This window comes from Lepus europaeus, chromosome 7 (genome assembly GCF_033115175.1).
Source record: "Lepus europaeus isolate LE1 chromosome 7, mLepTim1.pri, whole genome shotgun sequence".
NCBI classification, from domain to species: domain Eukaryota; kingdom Metazoa; phylum Chordata; class Mammalia; order Lagomorpha; family Leporidae; genus Lepus; species Lepus europaeus.
The window spans coordinates 100,388,199-100,409,154 of NC_084833.1; the positions used below are offsets into that span (position 1 = coordinate 100,388,199).

At 45.0% G+C, this 20,956-nt stretch overlaps 2 protein-coding genes across 5 annotated transcripts in view; both read right to left on the minus strand.

Moving 5' to 3' along the window:
• ALG9 (ALG9 alpha-1,2-mannosyltransferase) overlaps window positions 1-14,939 on the minus strand; it is a 102,966-nt gene extending 88,027 nt beyond the window's left edge. The window contains exons 1-6 of one of the 3 annotated variants that reach the window (XM_062196991.1): window positions 14,736-14,939; window positions 13,872-14,010; window positions 11,984-12,118; window positions 8,921-8,991; window positions 6,843-6,931; window positions 3,539-3,674 (exon numbers count right to left, since the gene is read on the minus strand). In XM_062196991.1, coding sequence (XP_062052975.1) covers window positions 3,539-3,674; window positions 6,843-6,931; window positions 8,921-8,991; window positions 11,984-12,118; window positions 13,872-14,010; window positions 14,736-14,872 — 707 coding nt within the window. In that variant the 5' untranslated portion in view covers window positions 14,873-14,939. Of the gene's footprint in view, window positions 1-3,538; window positions 3,675-6,842; window positions 6,932-8,920; window positions 8,992-11,983; window positions 12,119-13,871; window positions 14,011-14,126; window positions 14,674-14,735 lie in introns of those variants that run through there. The other 2 variants (XM_062196993.1, XM_062196992.1) reach the window with 2 other exon arrangements.
• A 1,859-nt stretch (window positions 14,940-16,798) lies between these two features.
• On the minus strand, window positions 16,799-20,954 carry FDXACB1 (ferredoxin-fold anticodon binding domain containing 1). Of its 2 annotated transcripts, none has more exons than XM_062196995.1 (5): window positions 20,729-20,954; window positions 20,333-20,489; window positions 18,987-19,190; window positions 18,647-18,721; window positions 16,799-18,310 (listed from the first exon to the last, which is right to left on the minus strand). In XM_062196995.1, exons 1-5 carry the CDS (start codon window positions 20,901-20,903, stop codon window positions 17,125-17,127), a joined length of 1,797 nt encoding a protein of 598 aa, XP_062052979.1. In that variant the 5' UTR covers window positions 20,904-20,954; the 3' UTR covers window positions 16,799-17,124. The 2 variants fall into 2 exon arrangements, with proteins under 2 accessions (XP_062052979.1, XP_062052978.1); XM_062196994.1 differs by having other exon boundaries at window positions 18,647-18,805.
• Window positions 20,955-20,956: the final 2 nt, after the last annotated feature.

The window sequence follows — 20,956 nt, forward strand, 5'->3', positions numbered from 1 at the left end:
ACTATCACTATACACAAATGTGCCCTATTATCCTATACCCAGCCTGTAGAAGAAAGAGGTATTCATTTCTTTCTCCTGTGATTTATTAGAATTGTAGTAATAATATTAGAAACTTAGACTTCAATTCTGATATATCCCCTTCCAATACTATTTGTTCTTCTTCCTTTTAATTAAACCAGTCCAGCAAATGGCATATATGTGTTGCCCTCATTTCAATTATTTCTGGCTAGGGCCAGCATTGTGCCGTACTGGGTAAAGCCACTGCCTGCAATGCTGGCATCCCATATGGGTGCCAGTTCGAATCCCAGCTGCTCCACTTCCAATCCGGTTCTCTGCTATGGCCTGGGAAAGCAGTGGAAGATGGCCCAAGTCCTTGGACCTCTGCACCCAAGCGGGAGACCCAGAAGAAGCTCCTGGCTTTGGGTTAGCATAGCTCCGGCCGTTGCAGCCAACTGGGGAGTGAACCAGCGGATGGAAGACCTCTCTCTCTCTCTCTGTCTCTCTGCCTCTCCTTCTCTCTGTGTGTAACTCTTTCAAATAAATAAATCTTCAAAAAAAATTATTTCTGGCTTAAAACCTTGTTATTAAGGCTATGACACAGAACAAAGTGCAAGGTACTACAGAGTTAGAATCAAAGGAATGATAGAATCACATTTGCATTTTAGGAAGGTAAAAGAGACTGGAAATCATCTAGGAGGCTGTGCAGCGACCCAAGACACAGAGGGGTGAAGAACAGTCAGGAGATACAACAAATAATAGGATGTGTGAGAGAGGAAAGAGTCACATAATTTTCAGGTTCCTGGCTCTGTACTGAGTAAGTGGTGGTTCCCTTTCCTGGGACAGAAGCACAAGTAAAGGAATAGGTATAGAGGAAGGTCATTAGCTCAGGAACTGGGGATATGGGTGAAATTCAAGAAAGGAGATTAAGAATAGATACAAAAATATGGTGATCATCATAATGGCTGAGTAATAGCATAAAGTACAGAAGAGGGACTAGAATAAAATCTTGACGAATATCCTAATTTGAGGATGACATGCAGAACAAAAGACTGAAGGTGAAGAAACAGACTTTAAAAAGCAATTAAAGATTTAAATGGCCTTTTCTCTGGCTTAGTAACTACTCTTCTAAAAATTTACCCAAGATAAATTTCCACAAGTATAGAAAGATACACGTACAGGGGCCAGTGCCATAGCGCAGTACGCATTAATCCTCTGCCTGTGGCGCCAGCATCCCATATGGGCCCTGGTTCTAGTCCCTACTGCTCCACTTCCAATCCAGCTCTCTGCTATGGTCTGGGAAAGCAGTAGATGATGGCCGAAGTCCTTGGGCCCCTGCACCCATGTGGGAAACTGGGAACAAACACCTGGCTCCTGGCTTCAGATCGGCACAGCTCTGGCTGTTGTGGCCATCTGGGGGGTGAAGCAATGGAAGGAAGACCTTTCTCTCTCTCCCTCTCACTGTAACTCTACCTCTCAAATAAAATGAATAAGATCTTAAAAAAAAAAAAAAAAAAGATACATGTACAAAAATGTACACTGAAGCACCAACAGCAAAAAACTACAAACAAAATGGATACCAACAGGGCAATGCTTAGGTAGATTATGGACAGCCATGTAATGGAATGCTTTGCAACCAATATAAAGAACAATGTAAGTCTATGTGTAGAAGACATACAGATATTCAAGACAACTCTGCTTTAAGAATGGAGTTATATATACATATGTGTATTTATGAGCATTTATATACACAAGAATAGTTTCTGGAAAGATACATCCATCTTTGAAGACTGGGCTGGGGGAGAAGAGAATTAGAAATTTTTTGTGTCTCATACAACCTCACACTTTTTTGTTTTAATAATAAAGATATGGGAGGGGGGAGGCCAGTGCTGTGGCACAGCGGGTTAAAGCCCCGACCTACAGCACCGGTTCAAGTGCTTTCTGCTCCACTTCTGGTCCAGCTAGATGCTAACACACCTGGGAAAGCAGCAGAGGATGGCCCAAGTGCTTGGGCCCCTGCACCAACATGGGAGACCTGGAAGAAGATACCAACTCCTGGCTTCAGCATGGCCCAGCCCTGGTTGTTTCAGTCATCTGGGGAATGAACCAGCAGATGGAAGACCTCTCTCTCTCTCTTTGTCTGTACCTTCTCTAACTCTGCCTTTCAAATAAATAAAATAAAATCTTACTCAAAATAATAAAGATAATGGCTGGCGCCGCATCTCAATAGGCTAATCCTCCGCCTTGTGGCGCCAGCACACCGGGTTCTAGTCCCGGTCGGGGCGCCGGATTCTGTCCCGGTTGCCCCTCTTCCAGGCCAGCTCTCTGCTGTGGCCCGGGAGTGCAGTGGAGGATGGCCCAAGTACTTGGGCCCTGCACCCCATGGGAGACCAGGAGAAGCGCCTGGCTCCTGGCTTCGGATCAGCGAGATGCGCCGGCCGTGGTGGCCATTGGAGGGTGACCCAATGGCAAAAAGGAAGACCTTTCTCTCTTTCTCTCTCTCACTGTCCACTCTGCCTGTCAAAAAAAAAAAATAAAGATATAATAACCTTAACATCAAACTAAGATGTTTTTGTTTGTTTTTAATTACTAGCAGTATAGGCAAGAAGTTAAGGCAGCACAAACTAAAGAAGTGGTGATTGGAACAAAAAGTAGAAAAGGATTAAGAGACCCAACAAGATGGGGAGAAAAGATGCCAGAGTAGGAAAGAAAGAGGACTAAAGGAAACTCGGATTTCTTTCTTTCTTTTTTTTTTTTTTTTTTTTTTTTTTTTTTTTTTTTTTTTGACAGGCAGAGTGGATAGTGAGAGAGAGAGAGACAGAGAGAAAGGTCTTCCTTTTTGCCATTCCAATGGCTGCCGTGGCCGGCACGCTGCGGCTAGCACATCGCACTGATCTGAAACCAGGAGCCAGGTGCTTCTCCTGCTCTCCCATGCGGGTGCAGGGCCCAAGGACTTGGGCCATCCTCCACTGCCTTCCCGGGCCACAGCAGAGAGCTGGCCTGGAAGAGGGGCAACCGGGATAGAATCCGGCACCCCAACCGGGACTAGAACCCAGGGTGCCGGCGCCGCAAGGTGGAGGATTAGCCTGTTAAGACACGGCACCGGCCAGAAACTCGGATTTCGAGCCTGGGTAAATGGAACAATGCACAGCCTAGGTGGTGCAGTGTAGGAAGAAACACCAGCTCTGGTGTCAGAAAGGCCCAGATCCAAAACCTAGCACAATCTCAATGGTATCTTAAGCAATCTTGGCATCTACTTTCTTATTTACAATGCACTAAAAATTGTATGTCTCTTGCAGAGTTGTAAAGTGTATGGATTACGTTTACAAAGGGTTTAGCAGATGTTAATTGTCACTGTTTCTATCCATTAGCATTGACAATAATAAACATTAAGATAAATATTCTTCCATTTCCCAAAACCTTTGTAGTCCAATTGGTTCCTGTAACTTTAGGAGCTACCCAGACCAAATGGAGCTAATTCAACATTAAGGTTCATTATAAGCCCAGCAATATGTGAGACCGGAACTGTGTTAGTTCTTACCCAAGAGCCACACTGAATGGCCAGCCTAAGATAGCCCCAGCTGCTACTCCCAGAACAGCGATCGAAGTCTTGTCCATATACCATCCAGTCATGGCTATCAACGTAGTATACATACAGAAGCTACTAGGAAGAAACGCTGCAAGAGTAAACAAATGGAAAAACGGATGGGGGCAAGAGTTTGAGACTTATTAGGTATCAGTTACTACAACTTTACCCACAGTGCAAAATGTCATTAACAATGAACATATTTTAGGTAGTGTTGTATTAGAGCAGTAACGTGATACTCTATTAAAAAAAAAAAATGAAGGTAGGCATTTGGTGCAGTACTTAAAGTCACCACTTAGGATGTCTGCACGCATATCAGAGTGCCTGGTTCCAGTCCCAGCTCTTCTACTTCTGATTCAGCTTCCTGCTAATGCATAGCCTGAGAGGTAGCAGTCGATGGCTCAAGTTCTTGGGTCCCTGCCACCCATGTGGAGACCTGGATTCAAGTCCAGGCTCCTGGCTTCAGCCTGACCCAGCCCTAGCTGTTACAGGCATTTGGGGAGTGAACCAGCAGATGGAAGATCTTTCTCTATCACTCTTTCAAATAAAACAAAAATTAGGCCGGCGCCGTGGCTCAATAGGCTAATCCTCCACCTTGAGGCGCCGGCACACTGGGTTCTAGTCCCGGTCGGGGCACTGGATTCTGTCCCGGTTGACCCTCTTCCAGGCCAGCTTTCTGCTGTGGCCCGGGAAGGCAGTGGAGGATGGCCCAAGTGCTTGGGCCCTGCACCCGCATGGGAGACCAGGAAAAGCACCTGGCTCCTGGCTTCGGATCAGCGAGATGAGCCGGCCGCAGCGGCCATTGGAGGGTGAACCAACGGCAAAAGGAAGACCTTTCTCTCTGTCTCTCTCTCTCACTGTCCACTCTGCTTGTCGAAAAAAAAAAAAAAATTAAAAAGTTTTTAAAAAAATTAAGTTCAATGATTTTATTTATTTATTTATTTTTAACTCCTCTGCATTTTAGGCACCAACACACTGCCCCAGTTATACAATACTAACCACACCATTACTCTCCTGGCCTATACCGCAAATCCAAAATGTACAGAACTTCAGTTTCTCCAGGTCCTATTTCCAGGAAATGTATATATTTCAAAAAATTTAGGGCTATTGCCAACAATTTATTTCTGAAAAGCTTTCCTGCTGATGGTCTTTTGGGACTCTCCTGGCCCTAACCTACACCCCTCAGGAATTCTAGGAAGCCTTCTCAGGGCCAAGATGTTAGATACAGTGCTGCTTTGCATCCTGTATCCACAGATTGTCTAGCCTTCAGATAGCCCCCTATGTCCACATAGTTATATGTTATACACCACAGGTTCAACATCTCCATCACAGCAACTGTTGATCCTACTGATCACAGTTTTCCTAATACCTCTGCACAAAAATGCAGATCTGCATCTCCTGCTCCAGAAGCTCTGCTTCCCCTAGCACTAGAGGAAAAAAAAAAAAAAAATCAGCAAAAACTCCAACAAGAACTACAATGCACAGGATTGTGATGAACCTCAGCAAAAGGTTCAGAGGTTCTGTATCAAAGGAGGCTTTTCATTGATATGTGCCTTAACATCCTCAACAGAAATTACAAAACTGAAGACACTCCCGGGAATCGCCCATATATAACTGTCAATCTTAGAAGTATCAAAGTAACTTTAAAAAATAATGTGAAATACATCCTTCCCAGAGCCACCCGAATCTGTCAATTGCAGCTGCCAATGTGGAGAAGAATCTGAAGTCCCTGTCATTCAGCGGGTAGAGACCAGTCACATTTACAGCAGCAGCTCTCAAAGCTGGCCTAGGGTGGATCCCTAAGGGCTCTGCAGAACAACACCGGTTTTAATATAGTCAGTGAAGGAAATGTAAACTTATCATTTGTGCTGGATACTATTTTTCATGTATATTTAGTGTGCATATTAGATTCTGGTGCACACAAGCAGAAACCAAAATTGAGGTAATTATATTTAGTAATTTAATTTTTCTGGTGAACAGGGACCAGACTATCTTTTAGCAGCAGACCAGCCCCTGGTTCAGCTCATAAAACACAAATGTTCAATGGCAACACAACTTGAAAACCACGACTTTAGGTCAAGATTCTTATGCAAAATTTGTAGAAGCTTTCTGTTAAAAATAAGTAAATAATGGGTAGAAAATACAATCATCAAGAGCAGGGTTTAGTGGAGCTGGTGCTTTGGCACAGTGGATTAAAGCTCCAGCCTGCAGCGCCAGCATCCCATATGGTTTGAGTCCCTGGCTGCTCCACTTGCAATCCAGCTCTCTGCTATGGCCTGGGAAAACAGTAGAAGATGGCCCAAGTCCTTGGGCCCCTGCACCTGCGTGGGAGACCCAGAAGAAGCTCCTGGCTCTTGGCTTCAGATTGGCCCAGCTCTGGCCGTTTTGACCATTTGGGCAGTGAACCAGTGGATAGAAGACCTCTTTCTCTTTCTCTCCCCCCCCCCCCCCCCACCTCTGCCTCTCTGTAACTCTGCTTTTCAAATAAATAAATCTTAGAAAAGAAAAGAAAAGACTTGGGGAAAAGATCACAGATGTTAGGATTTGTTTTAAAAATAAAAGAACAGGGTTTAGGACACAGCAAGTGGTTTTAAAAAAGAAAATTAATTATTTTGTCCTCTAATAGCAAAAAAAGGAAGTGGGTGGTTGATATAAAAAGCACTCTGGTGGGACAATCAGCTCTACCACTCGGTAATTTTTGATTTTAGTAAGTCACTTCATCTTTCTAAGTTTCAGCGCCTTCACCTGCAAAAGTGAGATAATATCTATCTTACACCATAATGGACAATCAAGTTAATGTAGACAGCAGCTGGCATTGTGGCATGGTGGGTTAAGCCACTGTCTGCTATGCCAGCATCCCATATGAGCGCTACAGGAATCCCAGGTGCTCCTCTTCCAATCTAGCTCCCTGCTAACACACCTGGGGAGGCACCAAACCATGGCCCAAAAGCTTGAGCCCCTGCTACGCATGAGGAAGACCCAGATAGAGTTCCAGGCTCCTGACTTTGTCTTGGCCTAGCCTGGATCTTTATGGTCACTGAGGATGAACCAGTGGGTTGAAGAGTTCTGTCTCCCTTTCTCTCTGTAACTCCACCTTTCAAAAATAAACAAATAAATCTTTGAAATAAAAACATAATAGCACACTGAAAATAAACGACATGCTATGCAACTATAAACTACAACTGAACAAGTGTTTCTTTTCAATGCAATTGTGAACTATCAATGAACCTGACATCCCCTCACCTGTCCTTTTATTTACCTGATGATGAACAAAACATGCCAGTGCTGAGAACCAAGAAGGCAAGCATCATTCGACTCACATGCAGCCCAAACTTCTTGCATACAGCCCTAGGAGAAAGGCAAAGACTATTAGCCCAGCAAATATGAGGAACAGACATTTCAAATCAGGGGAGAAAAACAGGCAAGGCAGCATCACAGCCAACACTGAAGTTCTAAAGTCAAGTGCAGAATTGTCCTGACAGGTTAGCAATGTTGTGTGCGTAAGAAACCCAAACTTCTTGCTGACATAGGAGAGAAGCTCCCTAACCTGAAAAGGAAATGTACACACACTAAGATGATGTCTACCATCAATGGGTAAACTGCATGATATAGTGAAAAATAACAGGCCTCAGATTCAGATGGGCACAGGTTCAAATTCTGGCTCTACCATTCACTGGCAGTGGAACCCTGACTCAGACAACATAGTCTCTCTGCTAGATTCCTCATCTGAAAAATGAAGATAATAAATGGAACTGCCTACTTTGTAAGGTTTCAATAGGACAATGTATGGAAAAGTGTTTAGGGGAGTGGCACAGAGTTGTTCAATAAGTGCTAGTTGTCAGAATAAAAAGACTAGGGGATACACAAAAATGTTAATGAGAGGTTATCTAAGTCTGTTTCTCATAAATACCTCCTTCTACTCTTACAGGTTTTCTACAGCTCCACAAAATATTTTTAGATATTTTATGCTTCATTAAGTCAATATTTGCTCAGATATACTTATGTATTGACCATTTCCTTGAGATGAATAAGGAATCTTAGCAGAGTCTTTCTGAAATAATTTTGCTTCTTTCTAAATATATCTTTTAGAAGTTCCTTTAGTGAGAATCTGTTATGGTAAATTCTCTGTTTTCTTCATTGGGTTTTTTTTTTTTTATCTTTTTACTAAAACATCTTTAACACTTGGTCTTAAAAGATGGTTTAACAAGGGCTAGTGCTGTGGTGTAGTAGGTTAAGCCTCTGCCTGTGGCACTGGCACCCCATATGGGCACTGGTTCAAGTCCCATCTGCACCACTTCTGATCCAGCTCCCTGCTAGTTGCCTAGGAAAGCAGTGAAAGATGACCCAAGAGCTTAGGCCCCTGCCACCAATAGGAAGACCCAGAAGAAACTCCTGGCTCCTGACTTCAGCCTGGCCCAGCCCTGGCTGTTGAGGCCATCTGGGAATGAATCAGCAGATGGAAGATCTCTCTGTCCTTCCTCTAACTCTGCCTTTCAGATAAATAAATAAATCTTTATTAAAAAAAAAATGGCTTAACAGAGTATAAAATTTGGGGATAACAGTCAGCTTATCTCATCACTCTAAAGACATTTTTATCATCTCTGGCTCTTGAGAAGTCTCTGTCAGTCTAACTCCCTAACATTCCTTGCTAAGTACTCTAGTATATCAGTTAAGCTCCAGAGGAGAGGGAAATAATAATCTGATATTTTAGGACCAAAAATAAGTTATACTAATGCCTACTTATATCTTTTTTTTTTTTTTTTTTTTTACAGGCAGAGTGGACAGTGAGAGAGAGAGACAGAGAGAAAGGTCTTCCTTTTTTGCCGTTGGTTCACCCTCCAATGGCCGCCGCGGTTGGCACGCTGCGGCTGGTGCACCGCGCTGATCCGATGGCAGGAGCCAGGTGTTTATCCTGGTCTCCCATGGGGTGCAGGGCCCAAGTACTTGGGCCATCCTCCACTGCACTCCCTGGCCACAGCAGAGAGCTGGCCTGGAAGAGGGGCAACCGGGATAGAATCCGGTGCCCTGACCGGGACTAGAACCCGGTGTGCCGGCGCCGCAAGGCGGAGGATTAGCCTATTGAGCCACGGTGCTGGCCTTACTTATATCTTGTTAGATATATATTAACGGAATTAAAACGAATGATATGAAGATTTGAACCTGAGGAAAATATTCTTCAAGTGTTTACTTCAAACAAGGCTGCCCTACAGACAGAATACTAGGAGCCAGACGGAAAGTGTTTTCTACTGCTCATCACTGCCTGCACTACCAGTGAGTCGATCTATGCTACGTTGGGCTTTCTCACAGCCCTTTTCCAAGCAAAGCTTTCATACTCACTTGTAAAAGTAGAGTTCACAAATACAGCTCACAAAAGCTAGCAGACATCGCAAAAAGTAAAAGACAAGAATCTGAAAAAAATCCAGGACAAGAAAACAGAGTCAGAGATCTGAGCTGGGAAAGTTTGTAAAGATTAAACCACCCTCATCTGCCCATCAGGAACAGTATAAACTGGTATAATCCTTGATGTGTATCAACAACCATACAAATGTTCATATTCCTAGACACTGTGTACCTATTTCAATCACTCCAGAAGGCAGGGTAGAGGGGAGAGCTGTTCAATTCATGAAAATATTAATTATAGAACTATTAATTTAGTAAAAAACAATTTTAAAAACTACAAAATGTGCAATTATATAGAAATGGTCCAATAAAATCTGCTTCATAATTATACTCTATTTCATGGAGATGAAGGCTCCCTGTGTGAGGTCCTGGAGACCCTCCTATGGACAAGGTGTGGAAGATACTAATATCCATTAGGAAGCCACAATAATAAAGGTAATATGACACTAAGTAACAAACTGCCCAATGACACAGAATAAAAAGGCAAACGCAGACCCACACATATAGAACTGACATACAGGGTAGAATAGGCACAAATCAGAGGAAAAAGATGAACTACACAGCAAACACTGCTGGAAAGTACCACTCACTATAAAGCAAAAAATACAGCTAGATTTTCACACAATTTGTAAAAATCACCTTCAACTGTTTGAAGCTTTACAGAGAGAAGGTAAAATTCCAAAGTTCATGGGGAAAAAAAAAAAAAAAACAGAAAAACTGATTGGTTTGACTAGATGAGTATCAAAATGAAAGATTTCTGCTTAACAAGGGACCACAGACAAAATTAACAGAGAGGTGGCTATTCAACAGAAAAGACTTATAATATTAAAACCTACAAGAGGTTGCTATTGAGAACTTCCACAAATCTGCAGGGAAAAACACATGAAATCCAACGGGATATAAAACATGTAATTCACAGAAAGATAAATTGGAATGACAAATATGTGAAAAATTCTCCATCTTACAATTTAATTGCAATTACAATGAGAAGCATCTCACATACTTGAGAGAGTCAAAGCACCAAGTGCTCAGGAGGTGTGAGGAAGCTGAAAGCCAGAGTACTGCAGAAAGGAACAGAAGTTTGTGCAGCCACCTGGAGAGCAATCTGGCATGCTTAGAGACTAAGTAAGCCTATGGATCCATGTGTGGGAGTCCCGCTTCTGAATGTACAGTTTGGTGAATTCCACACACGGATCTGTAAGCAGACTGCAATACGAAGGTGCTTCAATTGCCGTAGCAAGAAGTTGCAAAGGCAGCCATCCCTAGAAGAGCCAACTCTTAGTTGAGCGCCATGGCTCAACAGGCTAATCCTCCGCCTTGCGGCGCTGGCACACCGGGTTCTAGTCCCGGTTGGGGTACCGGATTCTATCCGGTTGCCCCTCTTCCAGGCCAGCTCTCTGCTATGGCCTGGGAAGGCAGTGGAGGATGGCCCAAGTGCTTGGGCCCCCATGGGAGACCAGGAAAAGCACCTGGCTCCTGGCTTCGGATCAGCACGGTGCGCTGGCCGCAGCGGCCATTGGAGGGTGAACCAACGGGAAAAAGGAAGACCTTTCTCTCTGTCTCTCTCTCTCACTGTCCACTCTGCCTGTCAAAAAAAAAAAAAAAAAAAACAAGAAAAGAAGGGAAAACTTCTTCACTTGTTCACATCAGTGACGTAAGAGGAAGAATTCTGTGTTGAACTCATCAGTGTGAGTGATAGGGAATGTCTAAATGGAAATAAACACTGTAAGCACTGCACACTGCTCAGAGTCCTCCACCTTGTATTAGCTCCCCTTGGCAAAGTCAAAACACCTGCCATGAGATACCACACCTGAAATGAGATACCAGGCAGGGAAGGGAGGGACAATGATCTACAGGGCTCTCATTCTATAACACAAACGAAGTCATGTCTCTCTCCTGTCTAAACTTTTCGGCGACTTCATAACATACTTTGAGGAAAATAAAAAAACAGTCTAGTTCCACAATAGATTCAATAAGGCTTCTCCTACCTCTCAGACTATCCATCCCATCACTCTCTCTCTTTTCCAAAAGTCGTGCTGGCCTCCTTATCAACCTCAGGACCTTCGGTCTAGAAGATTATTCCCAACATCCTTCTTTTCTTACCCAGACAACTCCCACTAATCCTTTAGGTACCTAATTAGAGACTTCTGCTTCAAGGAAGATGGACTTTGCTTCTGTTCCTCCTGCTCAATAAAACCAAAAACTCTGGACAATATACATTTTCAACAAACCTAAGAAGACTCCACAAAGTGCAGAGAAGACAGCTTGGCTGTAGGCTTCAGGACATGGGGAACACCACAATGGTAAACTCCACAGATTTTCATTTTGCCAGACATGAAGTTACAGAAGCCGGCCCTGGAAATGCCAGTGGGCACAGACAAAAACACCCCAACCAAGGCTTGTTCTCTCTAGCCAAAACTCCAGACACCTTTTAGACAACAACCCTGCTACTCTAGCCAAATACCCTAGAAAAAAGCTATAGCCCCCATCACCCATCAGAGATCCAGGAGGGAGCAAGACTTTCAGCTCTGTTGGTAGCAGTGAGCCCCTCACCCACAACACAGTGTCAATAACAACACGTGGGGGACCCAGGCCTGCACCCCTCACCCTCAGTCTCACAGTAACCAGGTGACCCTACCCTGCCTGATGGTGTAGTAACAGTAGAGGCCTAGTAAGGAGCTAGAACTCCTCCCTCATCAAACAAGGAGACTTAGAATGGAACTAGGACTTCAGCCTTCTGTTTAAATTAGACTCTCTTAATAGGGCTTCCCTACTAAACAACAAGTTCCATGAAGGCAAAGAATTAGTCGTTTTTACAGCCACAGTATTTAGCACAGCATCTATTACACAAAAACTACTTCATTAATATTCATTGAGTGATGAAGTAATAATTCATAAAAGTCCCCTCTGTACCACCAACTTATTTTGGCCTTTTCTCAAAACCGATGCAGACTCACCTGTTGATCAGTTGCAACTGCTCCCTGGTTGACCCACCCTTACCTTATTAGTTTGTAGAATTCTTGCATGAAATGCAGCTGGCCAGGCATGAAGCAACAAATAAGCATAGGAGCGAATGGCATACACTGGGGAATATTCCCAAGTCTGAAATCCCTTCCCATAGATGAGGTAGTGCGTCTAAAAACACAAAACACACGGGTTCAGAGTTATACTGGTCAAAAGCCCCTGTTAAAGAGGATGTAAGTGAAGGTTCTGAGACAAAATGTTACAAAGGTATAGAAAAATGCTGAAATTGTCAATAAGATGTGCAACTAACAGATAAGAATCAAAATGATCCAATATTAAAAATATCAAACATAAATTCTACAGGATTGCTGTTTAGTCAACACTGAAAGCTTCACTTCTACCCTCCGCTTCTTGTTTTTAAAATAATCTTGATGGACCAGTGCTGTGGCATAATGAATAAAGCCACTACCTGGAGTGCCAGTATCCCATATGGGTGGTGGCTCAAGTTCCGGCTGCTCCATTTCTAATCTAGCTCTCTGCTATGGCCTGGGAAAGCAGTGGAAGATGGAGCAAGCCCTTCGGCCCCTGCACCCATGTGGGAGACCCAGAAGAAGCTCCTGGCTTCGGATCGGCCCAGCTCCGACCATTGCGGCCATTTGGGGAGTAAACCAGTGGATGGAAGACTTCTCTCTCTCTCCCTCTCCCTCTCTCTCTCTGCCTCTCTGTAACTCTTTCAAGTAAAATAAACAAATCTTCAAAAAATAATAATAATCTTGAACCAAAACAGAAAAACTCAATCTTCTACCTATGCTAGCCATTCTTTCTCCATTTTTTATATAAAATATGATCAGGAAATTTTAACTCTGATTTTCCTTTACAGGAAGTCAACAGATAATGTATAAGTGTATAAAACAAGAAACATGGGCCAGCGCTGTAGCACAGCAGGCTAAGCCTCCGCCTGCAGTGCCGGCATCCCATATGGGCACCAGGTCATGTTCCAGCTGCTCCACTTCCAATCCAGCTCTCTGCCTATGGCCTGGGAAGCACTGGAAGACAGCCCAAGTGCTTGGCCCCCTGCACCTGTGTGGGGGCCAGAAGAGGCTCCTGGTTCTGGATCCGCACGGCTCCAGCCATTGCAGCTATTTGGGAAATGAACCAGCAGATTAAAGATCTCTGTCTCTCCATCTGTCTCTCAAATAAATAAAATCATTAAAAATAAATAAAACAAGACACAGTAATATCAGGGTACCACTCAGTAACGCTGTTCATTTTGGTAAACCTCAGAAGAAATAACTAAAAGATGAAAAAAATAGTAGTCATCTCTAGAGAGAGGGATTTGGACAGAAGTGGGAAAGGGAGTTACTGTCTTGTTTTTTTGGACAGGCAGAGTTAGAGAGAGAGACAGAGAGAAGGGTCTTCCTTCCATTGGTTCACCCCCCAAATGGCCGCTACAGCTGGCGCGTTGCGCCTATCCAAAGCCAGGAGCCAGGTGCTTCCTCCTGGTCTCCCATGAGGGTGCAGGGCCCAAGCACCTGGGCCATCCTCCACTGCACTCCCCGGCCACAGCAGAGAGCTGGACTGGAAGAGGAGCAACCGGGACTAGAACCCAGGATGCTGGTGCCGCAGGCGGAGGATTAGCCTAGTGAGCCCCGGCGCCGGCCACTGTATTTTTCTTTAAGTGCAGTAATAGTTGTTGACCTCAAAAACTATCTCTAAGTATTATTTTGATGAAAAAAAATTTAATGACAAATCTTGGAGCAAACCCACTAAACTCCGCTATCCTTCCATCGTAGGTAAATCATGAGCTTTGAATACAAAAGCGAAAGTCCCTTTCCTAGGAGTCATTTATTTTGGATCTTGACTGGCAGTTAGTCCCAAGCAGCAAAATCAAGAACACAGAAAGAAAACTCAAGAAATCACCTACTGGCTCCCAGTAGTTGAACGTCTCATCGCAGTCAGAAATGTTGCTCAGAAGAGCCGCACACAGGCGCGCCGAGAGCAGACACTTGAAAGCCGTGGATCCCTCGGGCGCCCACACTTGGCCTGCTTTGTTTCCAGACAACCTGCTCGGAAGCAAAAATCCAAGTACGTCAGGAAGCACCTGCTAACCAGAGTGACGGACACGAGAGAGAGAGGGGCCACGAAAGCCAAGGGGCATCGGAGCACTGAAGTTCTTCACCAAAAAAGGAGAACCGTGAGTCTCTCCGTGCGCTTTGCCTTTCAGGTGCGCGTCAATTCGCACGCCTCGGCTTGCCACAGCTGACACTGCTCGTCCCACTCACGTGAAGGCCACATAGGTCCTCGTTCTCCTTTCTCAACAAGGTCATTACTTCCCCTGGCTTTATTCATTTCCCCCATAGGTCCCAGGACCCGGCGGCCTAAGATGCGCAATGTACAGAACTGTGTTGACAGCTGCTCTAATGCAGTGGGAACCTGCGGTCTCCGGGGCTTGGGGAAAGGTGGCTGCAGGTGCTGGAGGTGGGGGCCCACCCAGGGGAGGAGAGGGTCAGACTTCTGGCGGGGGGGAGTGAGAGACGCTTGAGTAACAGCCAACTCCAACACCACCAAGCCAGCCCCCGCAGCACAGACCCGCACCACCCCGGGGTATCTTCCCCCGAGAGAAGAGCCCCGAGGTGGCGGGGTCTAAGTTCGCACGCGGACCCCCGGCTCCAGGAAGGGCGGGAAGCCCCGGCTGAGGACACAGCCGGAGCCACGCGACCAGCAGGCCGAGCGGAAGACCCTCCCGGGCCGGCCCGGAGCCACGCCCCCGCCGCGCCAGCACACGTACTCGCCCCGGTGCTCCGCGCTGCTCGCCTCTCGGCTGCACAGCAGCTCCCGCAGCTTCTCCGCGGCCGGGGCCGTGTCCCCGCCGCTGCCGCCGCCGCCGCCGCCCTTCAAGCGCTGCCGAGCCCCTCGGCTCGCCATGGCAGGCGTGGAAAAGAAGGTAGAATTCGGCACCCTACGAAGTCGGCGAGCGCGGAGACATGCTTTGCTTGGCAAACGGCGTCCGCCGAGGGACAAAAGACCTTGACATGCGCAGAAAAGACGAAATCCAGGTGTAATTGGGCCGACTGGGGTAAATCCCCAAGTTGTAGAAGAAGCGGAACCTGAGACTCGATTTTTCCCATCGTAGCCAACCCGTCCACATACTTTTAACCTTGGGCATTCCTCTCTCCCTTGTTCAAACGCCTCCTTCACTTTTTAGCAACCTCCCCTCACCTATAAAAACTACCCTTCAACTGCCCTATTTAAATGAAAGCACCAATTCAAAGTGCTCAACTCTACAAAATGTGCTGGGAAGAGATACTCAGATGTCTACCAAAAGGGGAGTGTTTCCAAAAAAAGTTGTTCATTAACTCCTTGCTCTCTGTGGTTTGAGTGACAAGGACAATCTACAGCTAACAGAGAGACAAAGCTGTGATGGCACGATGTAGACTGAGAAAGAGTGAAAGACTAATGAAATCCTGTGCAGCAAATTCAATCAGCTATCACTCACTGCCACTGCTACTACAGCATTGAGGTACACGTTGTATATATTAGTTCAACATTTAATAAGACCTTGTTTTACTAATAGGGAATCTGAGGCACAAGGTTGCAGCTGTAAGTGGTGGAGCCATATTCCAAACTAGGACTGTCCTATTGCAGAGGCTCACCGTTTCTTCTACTAGCAGATCAGGAGAAACTCGTCATTTAATACAGGCTTTTTTTCTTTTAAGATTTATTTATTTATTTGGAAGGCAGAGATAGAAAGAGAGACATCCACTGATTCACTCCTCAAATTGCCACAACCTCCAGAGCTGGGCCAATCAGGAGCCAGGAGCTTCTTCCAGGTCTCCCACCTGGGTGCAGGGGCCCAAGGACTTGGGCCATCCTCCACTGCTTTCCCAGGCACAATAGCAGGAATGTTGGATAGGAAGTGGAGCAGCTGGGACTCAAACTCGTGCGCATATGGGATGCTGGAGGTCCAGGCTGCAGCTTAACCAGCTAAGCCACAGCAGTGGTCCTGATACAGGCATTTTTTAGGTAGGCACTTTGATGCTATCACACCTGGAACTCTTGTGAGTCACTGTTTGGATTCTGACACTCGTCACTCCCCTAACAGAGTACAGAACTTGACAGGATCCCAGAAAGTTATGACTTCATACTAAAAATCCCCAAGTATTGAAAATGGGAACTGGTCGTACTGCTCATTTCCCACATGTAGTCACTGGCTACCAAGTCCAAACATTCAGATCTCATGTCTAGTACCTGTTGGAAAAGACTAGGGAAGAAGTAAAGTAACAGAATGTGGCATAGGGGCCAGTGCTGTGGCGCACAGGGTTAAAGCCTTGGCCTGAAGCACCTGCATCCCATATGGGCACCAGTTTGAGTCCCAGCTGCTCTTCTTCCGATCCAGCTCTCTGCTATGGCCTGGGAAAACAGTAGAAGATGTCCCAAGTCCTTGGGCCCCTGCACCCACATGGAAGACCTGGAAGAAGCTCCTGGCTCCTGACTTTGGATCAGCTTGGCTCTGGCCATTGCAGCCATTTGAGGAGTGAACCAGCAGATAGAAGACCTCTCTCTGTGTCTCTACCTATCTCTATAACTCTTTCAAATAAATTTTAAAAAATCTTTAAAAAAAAAGTGGCTGAGTTTCAGTCAGACCCCAATGTTAACTCCAAATCTTACATTTACTATATCCATGACTTGAGAATAATACTCAACTAAAGAATTAAAATGAATAATAACATCAACAGTAATTATGCAGCATTTTCAAGCTCTACACTAATAAATGTTGATCTGAATCCAAAAACCATTGTCATAAATTGATGTAGTAAGAAGATACACTAGAAGAGGAATTGATAGCATGGAAAAAATACTTATGAATTTATTTGATGAGATACTTAAGTTCCACTGCCTCTTCAACAGAGCATCTAATGTACAAGATGCTGTTTTGTTTGTTGTCTTAAGTCATTACTCAGGACCAATATATTGCACAACTCAAAAAATCACCAGGCACATTACAGTCAGTAAGTTTTTAAGTGATAGAGTCACAGGTATCATTAGGGTCAACCAACAGTTGCTGCAGTCACAACGTAAAAGACTTCACAAAAAGACACAGTCCAGAAAGGACCACTGGTTGCATATGGGTATTTTGCATACACACACACTAATAAAGGATCACAGTGTAGAAAGAACTACCGAGGTATAACATGTAGTTGTCGTTGAATCTCCTTCCTAAACCGGGACTGCATTGATGCTACCTGCTTCTGGGTGAGGGCCTTGTCACAGGTTTGATAGGTCAGTCTGTAGCAGAGACTGACTTGTTCAGTGTTTGGATGCTGAAAACGATTAAGGAATTGTATGGATACAACAGTGTCCTGGGACACTGCTCGGGCCACAGAGTGAAACTCCAGTTCATCAAATCCTTTCTTCTCATCTAACCAAAAACTAATATCATGCACGTAGCATGGAGGATACAGAACGTAACTTTTAAAAGGTACTATTTTCCCAGGTACAAAATTTTTCAGGAAACGGCTATCAAAGGTCCACAACATTCTCCAATCAGAGATACCCCAAACAAGCATGGCTAATAAGTCCAAGTTAACAGACACAAACACAAAATGCTGGTCTTTATGTATAGTGCTTATTATAGCAGATGTGGTGACAGCCCCAATAACCAGATCCTTGGCACAATATGAGCCAAAATTGTGAGACTTCACACAGATCATATAATCTCTTCCATTTGGTTGGAGGACAAATTCCATTGAGCTGCTCAGCTTAGAATCCTCTAGCGATGTCTGGGTCAGAAAACTATCGAGACTGTCCTTCAGGTAATCCAGCAGTGACTGAAAACAGCCATCTTGGGGATTCTGATTAAACCCACATATAAATAAAGTCTCATGAAATGCTGGCATCGTGAAAGGCAAAATGCGACATTTCCGAAAGACAGGCCCACTGAGGATGTACAGAAACCCTGGGATGAAGTCTGGTGCCTGGATGGCAGCCTGGACGTGAACTAGAAGAGAAGGTCGAAGGCAGACCTTGGCCCGGCCACAGATTCCTTCATGGACTTCTTTCTTACCATCTCTTTCAGGACTCTTTGGAAGTCTGAGTTCTGAAAATGTCACTAGAAAGTCCTCCATATCTTGTGTTGTCCCACAAGTCTGGGACTCAGAATTTGCGTTATCTTCATGGAGATTAATCCAAAAGGCAGCTGATGTAAGATCACAGTTCCAGGAAGGGAGAACACTAGTACTTTCCTGTGGCAGCAAAGGGAAGGAACACTTCAGCCTCTTTAGAGGGAAAGCTTTGCCCAATTCAGCAATGAGTTTCTCATTCACAGTTCTGACAGGATGACATGAAGGTGCTTCCAGGAAATCCCTGTTGAGACACATGTAAAAATCACCTTCCTAACTTAGAATGATAACCACAATGTAGACAGAATTAGAAATGCGAACAGCTATACGGAACAGAATTATCCTAAGTTCATCCTGAAAGAAAATAAATCTACCAAAAGAGCTATCATATGTTTCAGAACCCTAATACTATCCCCGTACCATAGACAAGAAAAAAATGACAATTTTTTTTTAAAGAGGCTTGATGAGGCCAGACTGTCTATTTGCACAGCAAGCTCACTAACAATTTAGATACAATCCATTCAATGTACATGTCTTGTCTTCTATCAAGAAAATCACTTCCAGAAAAGTAACAGGTTACCTGTTCAACTTTCCCACAAGTGCTTCTGGTTCTGGAAAGGAAAACCACTGGTCACCCAATTTGATCCTGAAAATTCTGGGTTGAGAACTTTCAAATGGTAAGCTCCGGGTGAAGATATGGTTCAAAGCACCTTCTACATGAAAGGACTTATCTTGACTCCTGGCAAAATAGTCACCAATATGAAATCTGTCATTATTAAAGAAAGCAGGTATTTCTACACACTGAATCAGGGGAAAGTCAGTATATGAGGTGTTTTTTTTTTTTTGTTTTTGTTTTTGTTTTTTTTTAATTCTTAGTGAAAGGGATGATATATAAGGCTGGTGTTTCTGTTATTACTTACCTATATCCAGTGCACTTGTATCCTGGCACAGCCTCACAGCTAAAGGGACGCACATCACTTAAGATGAATCCCCCCAGAGCTGCCATGGCAACCACTTGCCAACTGTTGTGCCATTCTCTCTGGGGCTTATCAGCAGGAGTTCCACCTTGACCTCTACACAATGCCACATGGACTTCTCCTTCTTCTGCAAGCACATCTGCACAGCTAGTGAGGAAAACACCAGCCATTTATCCAGAGCAACTAGAAAGGACCCCCAGGAGGCAGCAATCACACATGGTTTAGCTATGGAGTAATTAAAATTCAGTCATACCTATTTTCAAAGGTCTATTAGACCTCAAACCTGCAAAAATGTAGCTAGAAGATTTAAATAATATAAATTTTCAACCCTCTGATACTTGCAGCTAACCAGGGAGTCATCCAGCCTTGCATGTCTTGCTCTCCTATACATCACAGAAAGGCCAATGACTGCAAAGTTCCTATACATATTTCACTTCTTAGGCTCTTTCCCCCCATTTAAGAAGTCCTTTTCACTAGCCTCCGGGCAATGACAAGTCTATACCTCAGGGCAGGTGTTTGCCACAACAATTAAGATCCTGCTTGGAATGGCCACATTGCATACTGGAGTGCCTAGACTGAAGTCCTAGCTTTCCTCCTGATTCCAGCTTCCTGCTAAGGAGCAGCAGGTGATAGGTCAAGTGCTCGGGTCCCTGCCACCCATGGGGGAGACCAGGATTGACTTCTCACCTGCCCCAGCTGTTGTGGGTAATGAACCAGCTCGTGGGAGACGTTGCTCTCTTTACGTCACTCTGCCTTTCAAATAAATTTTTTTTAAAAAAATTCTATATTGAAACACTAGCTTAAAATACTACCTCTGTGAAAAGTTATTCGACAATTACAAACCACGGGACACCTCCAACAGTATCATGTATTTTAGTACAGTAGAATGAAGCAAGTTCACAATAGTTTCATGAGCCCCAATTTACAGATGAGAAAACAGAAGTGGAAAAGGATTAAGTAAGTGGGGAGCAGGATTTGAATCCAGGCAGTTTGGCTCCTAAGTTCATGCTCTTAGCCAACTATCCAAAAAAAAAAAGAAAAGAAAAGAAAAAAGAAAGATTCTCCCTTGCAGACCCAAGAGTACACTATTTGCTTTTGCTTAGTTAGCATTTAGGGTTAGGCATCCGCCTTTCCATCTAGATTGTGGGTTCCTCTGCGGCTGTAGTCCATTCTAAATATACCACGGTCACTTACACATGTCTCTATTACTTGCCCAGCTTAAATGTCTGAGTGCAGTAACTGTTACGGACATCTTAAACATTTCACTTGTCTCGCTTTCCTTTCCTCACCTCTGGAAAAACTTGGCAAGCAGCTGCCTGTTCTTAGCAACTCCAGCTTTGCGTCCACAGTGCGGAAAGTTAAAATAAATTCGATCAAACCCCCTACTGTGCAGTTCAAAGGCATCTGCCAGCTGGGTGCAGTCCACGCAGAAACGTATCTCAGAACCTGGCAAAGGCAGTTCGGGGATACAAGAGAGAGAGGAGTATGTGAGGCGGGGAACACTCCTTCCTAACCTGGGCCGCGCAGCCCACGTCAGGCCCACCGGGCACACAGCCAGCTCTCTGAGTACTCCCGCACCACCAAGCGCTGTCACCTCAAGGGTACACCCCCACGCCCCCGCCCTTTCCGAAGTGGGAGGCGCCGGCAGCTGGGCGGGGCTTCGCGGAAGGGGCAGGTCCCGCTACCTCGCCTGCGCAGGCGCTGCAGGTTTTCCTGGGCCACAGGGTCCTGGGCCAAATCCGCGGGGCGTTGGGGGCAGGTGGCGGTAAGACTAGTAGTGCTGGGATCCAGAGTCTCGCTCAGAGCCGCGGCAAAGGAGAAATTTCCCTCCCCAACCAACAGGAGGCGCCTAGGGCCCATGGTCGCCACGGTCTCGCGCTCCCGAGCCCTGTGGCGCTTGTTTCTTGCGTCAC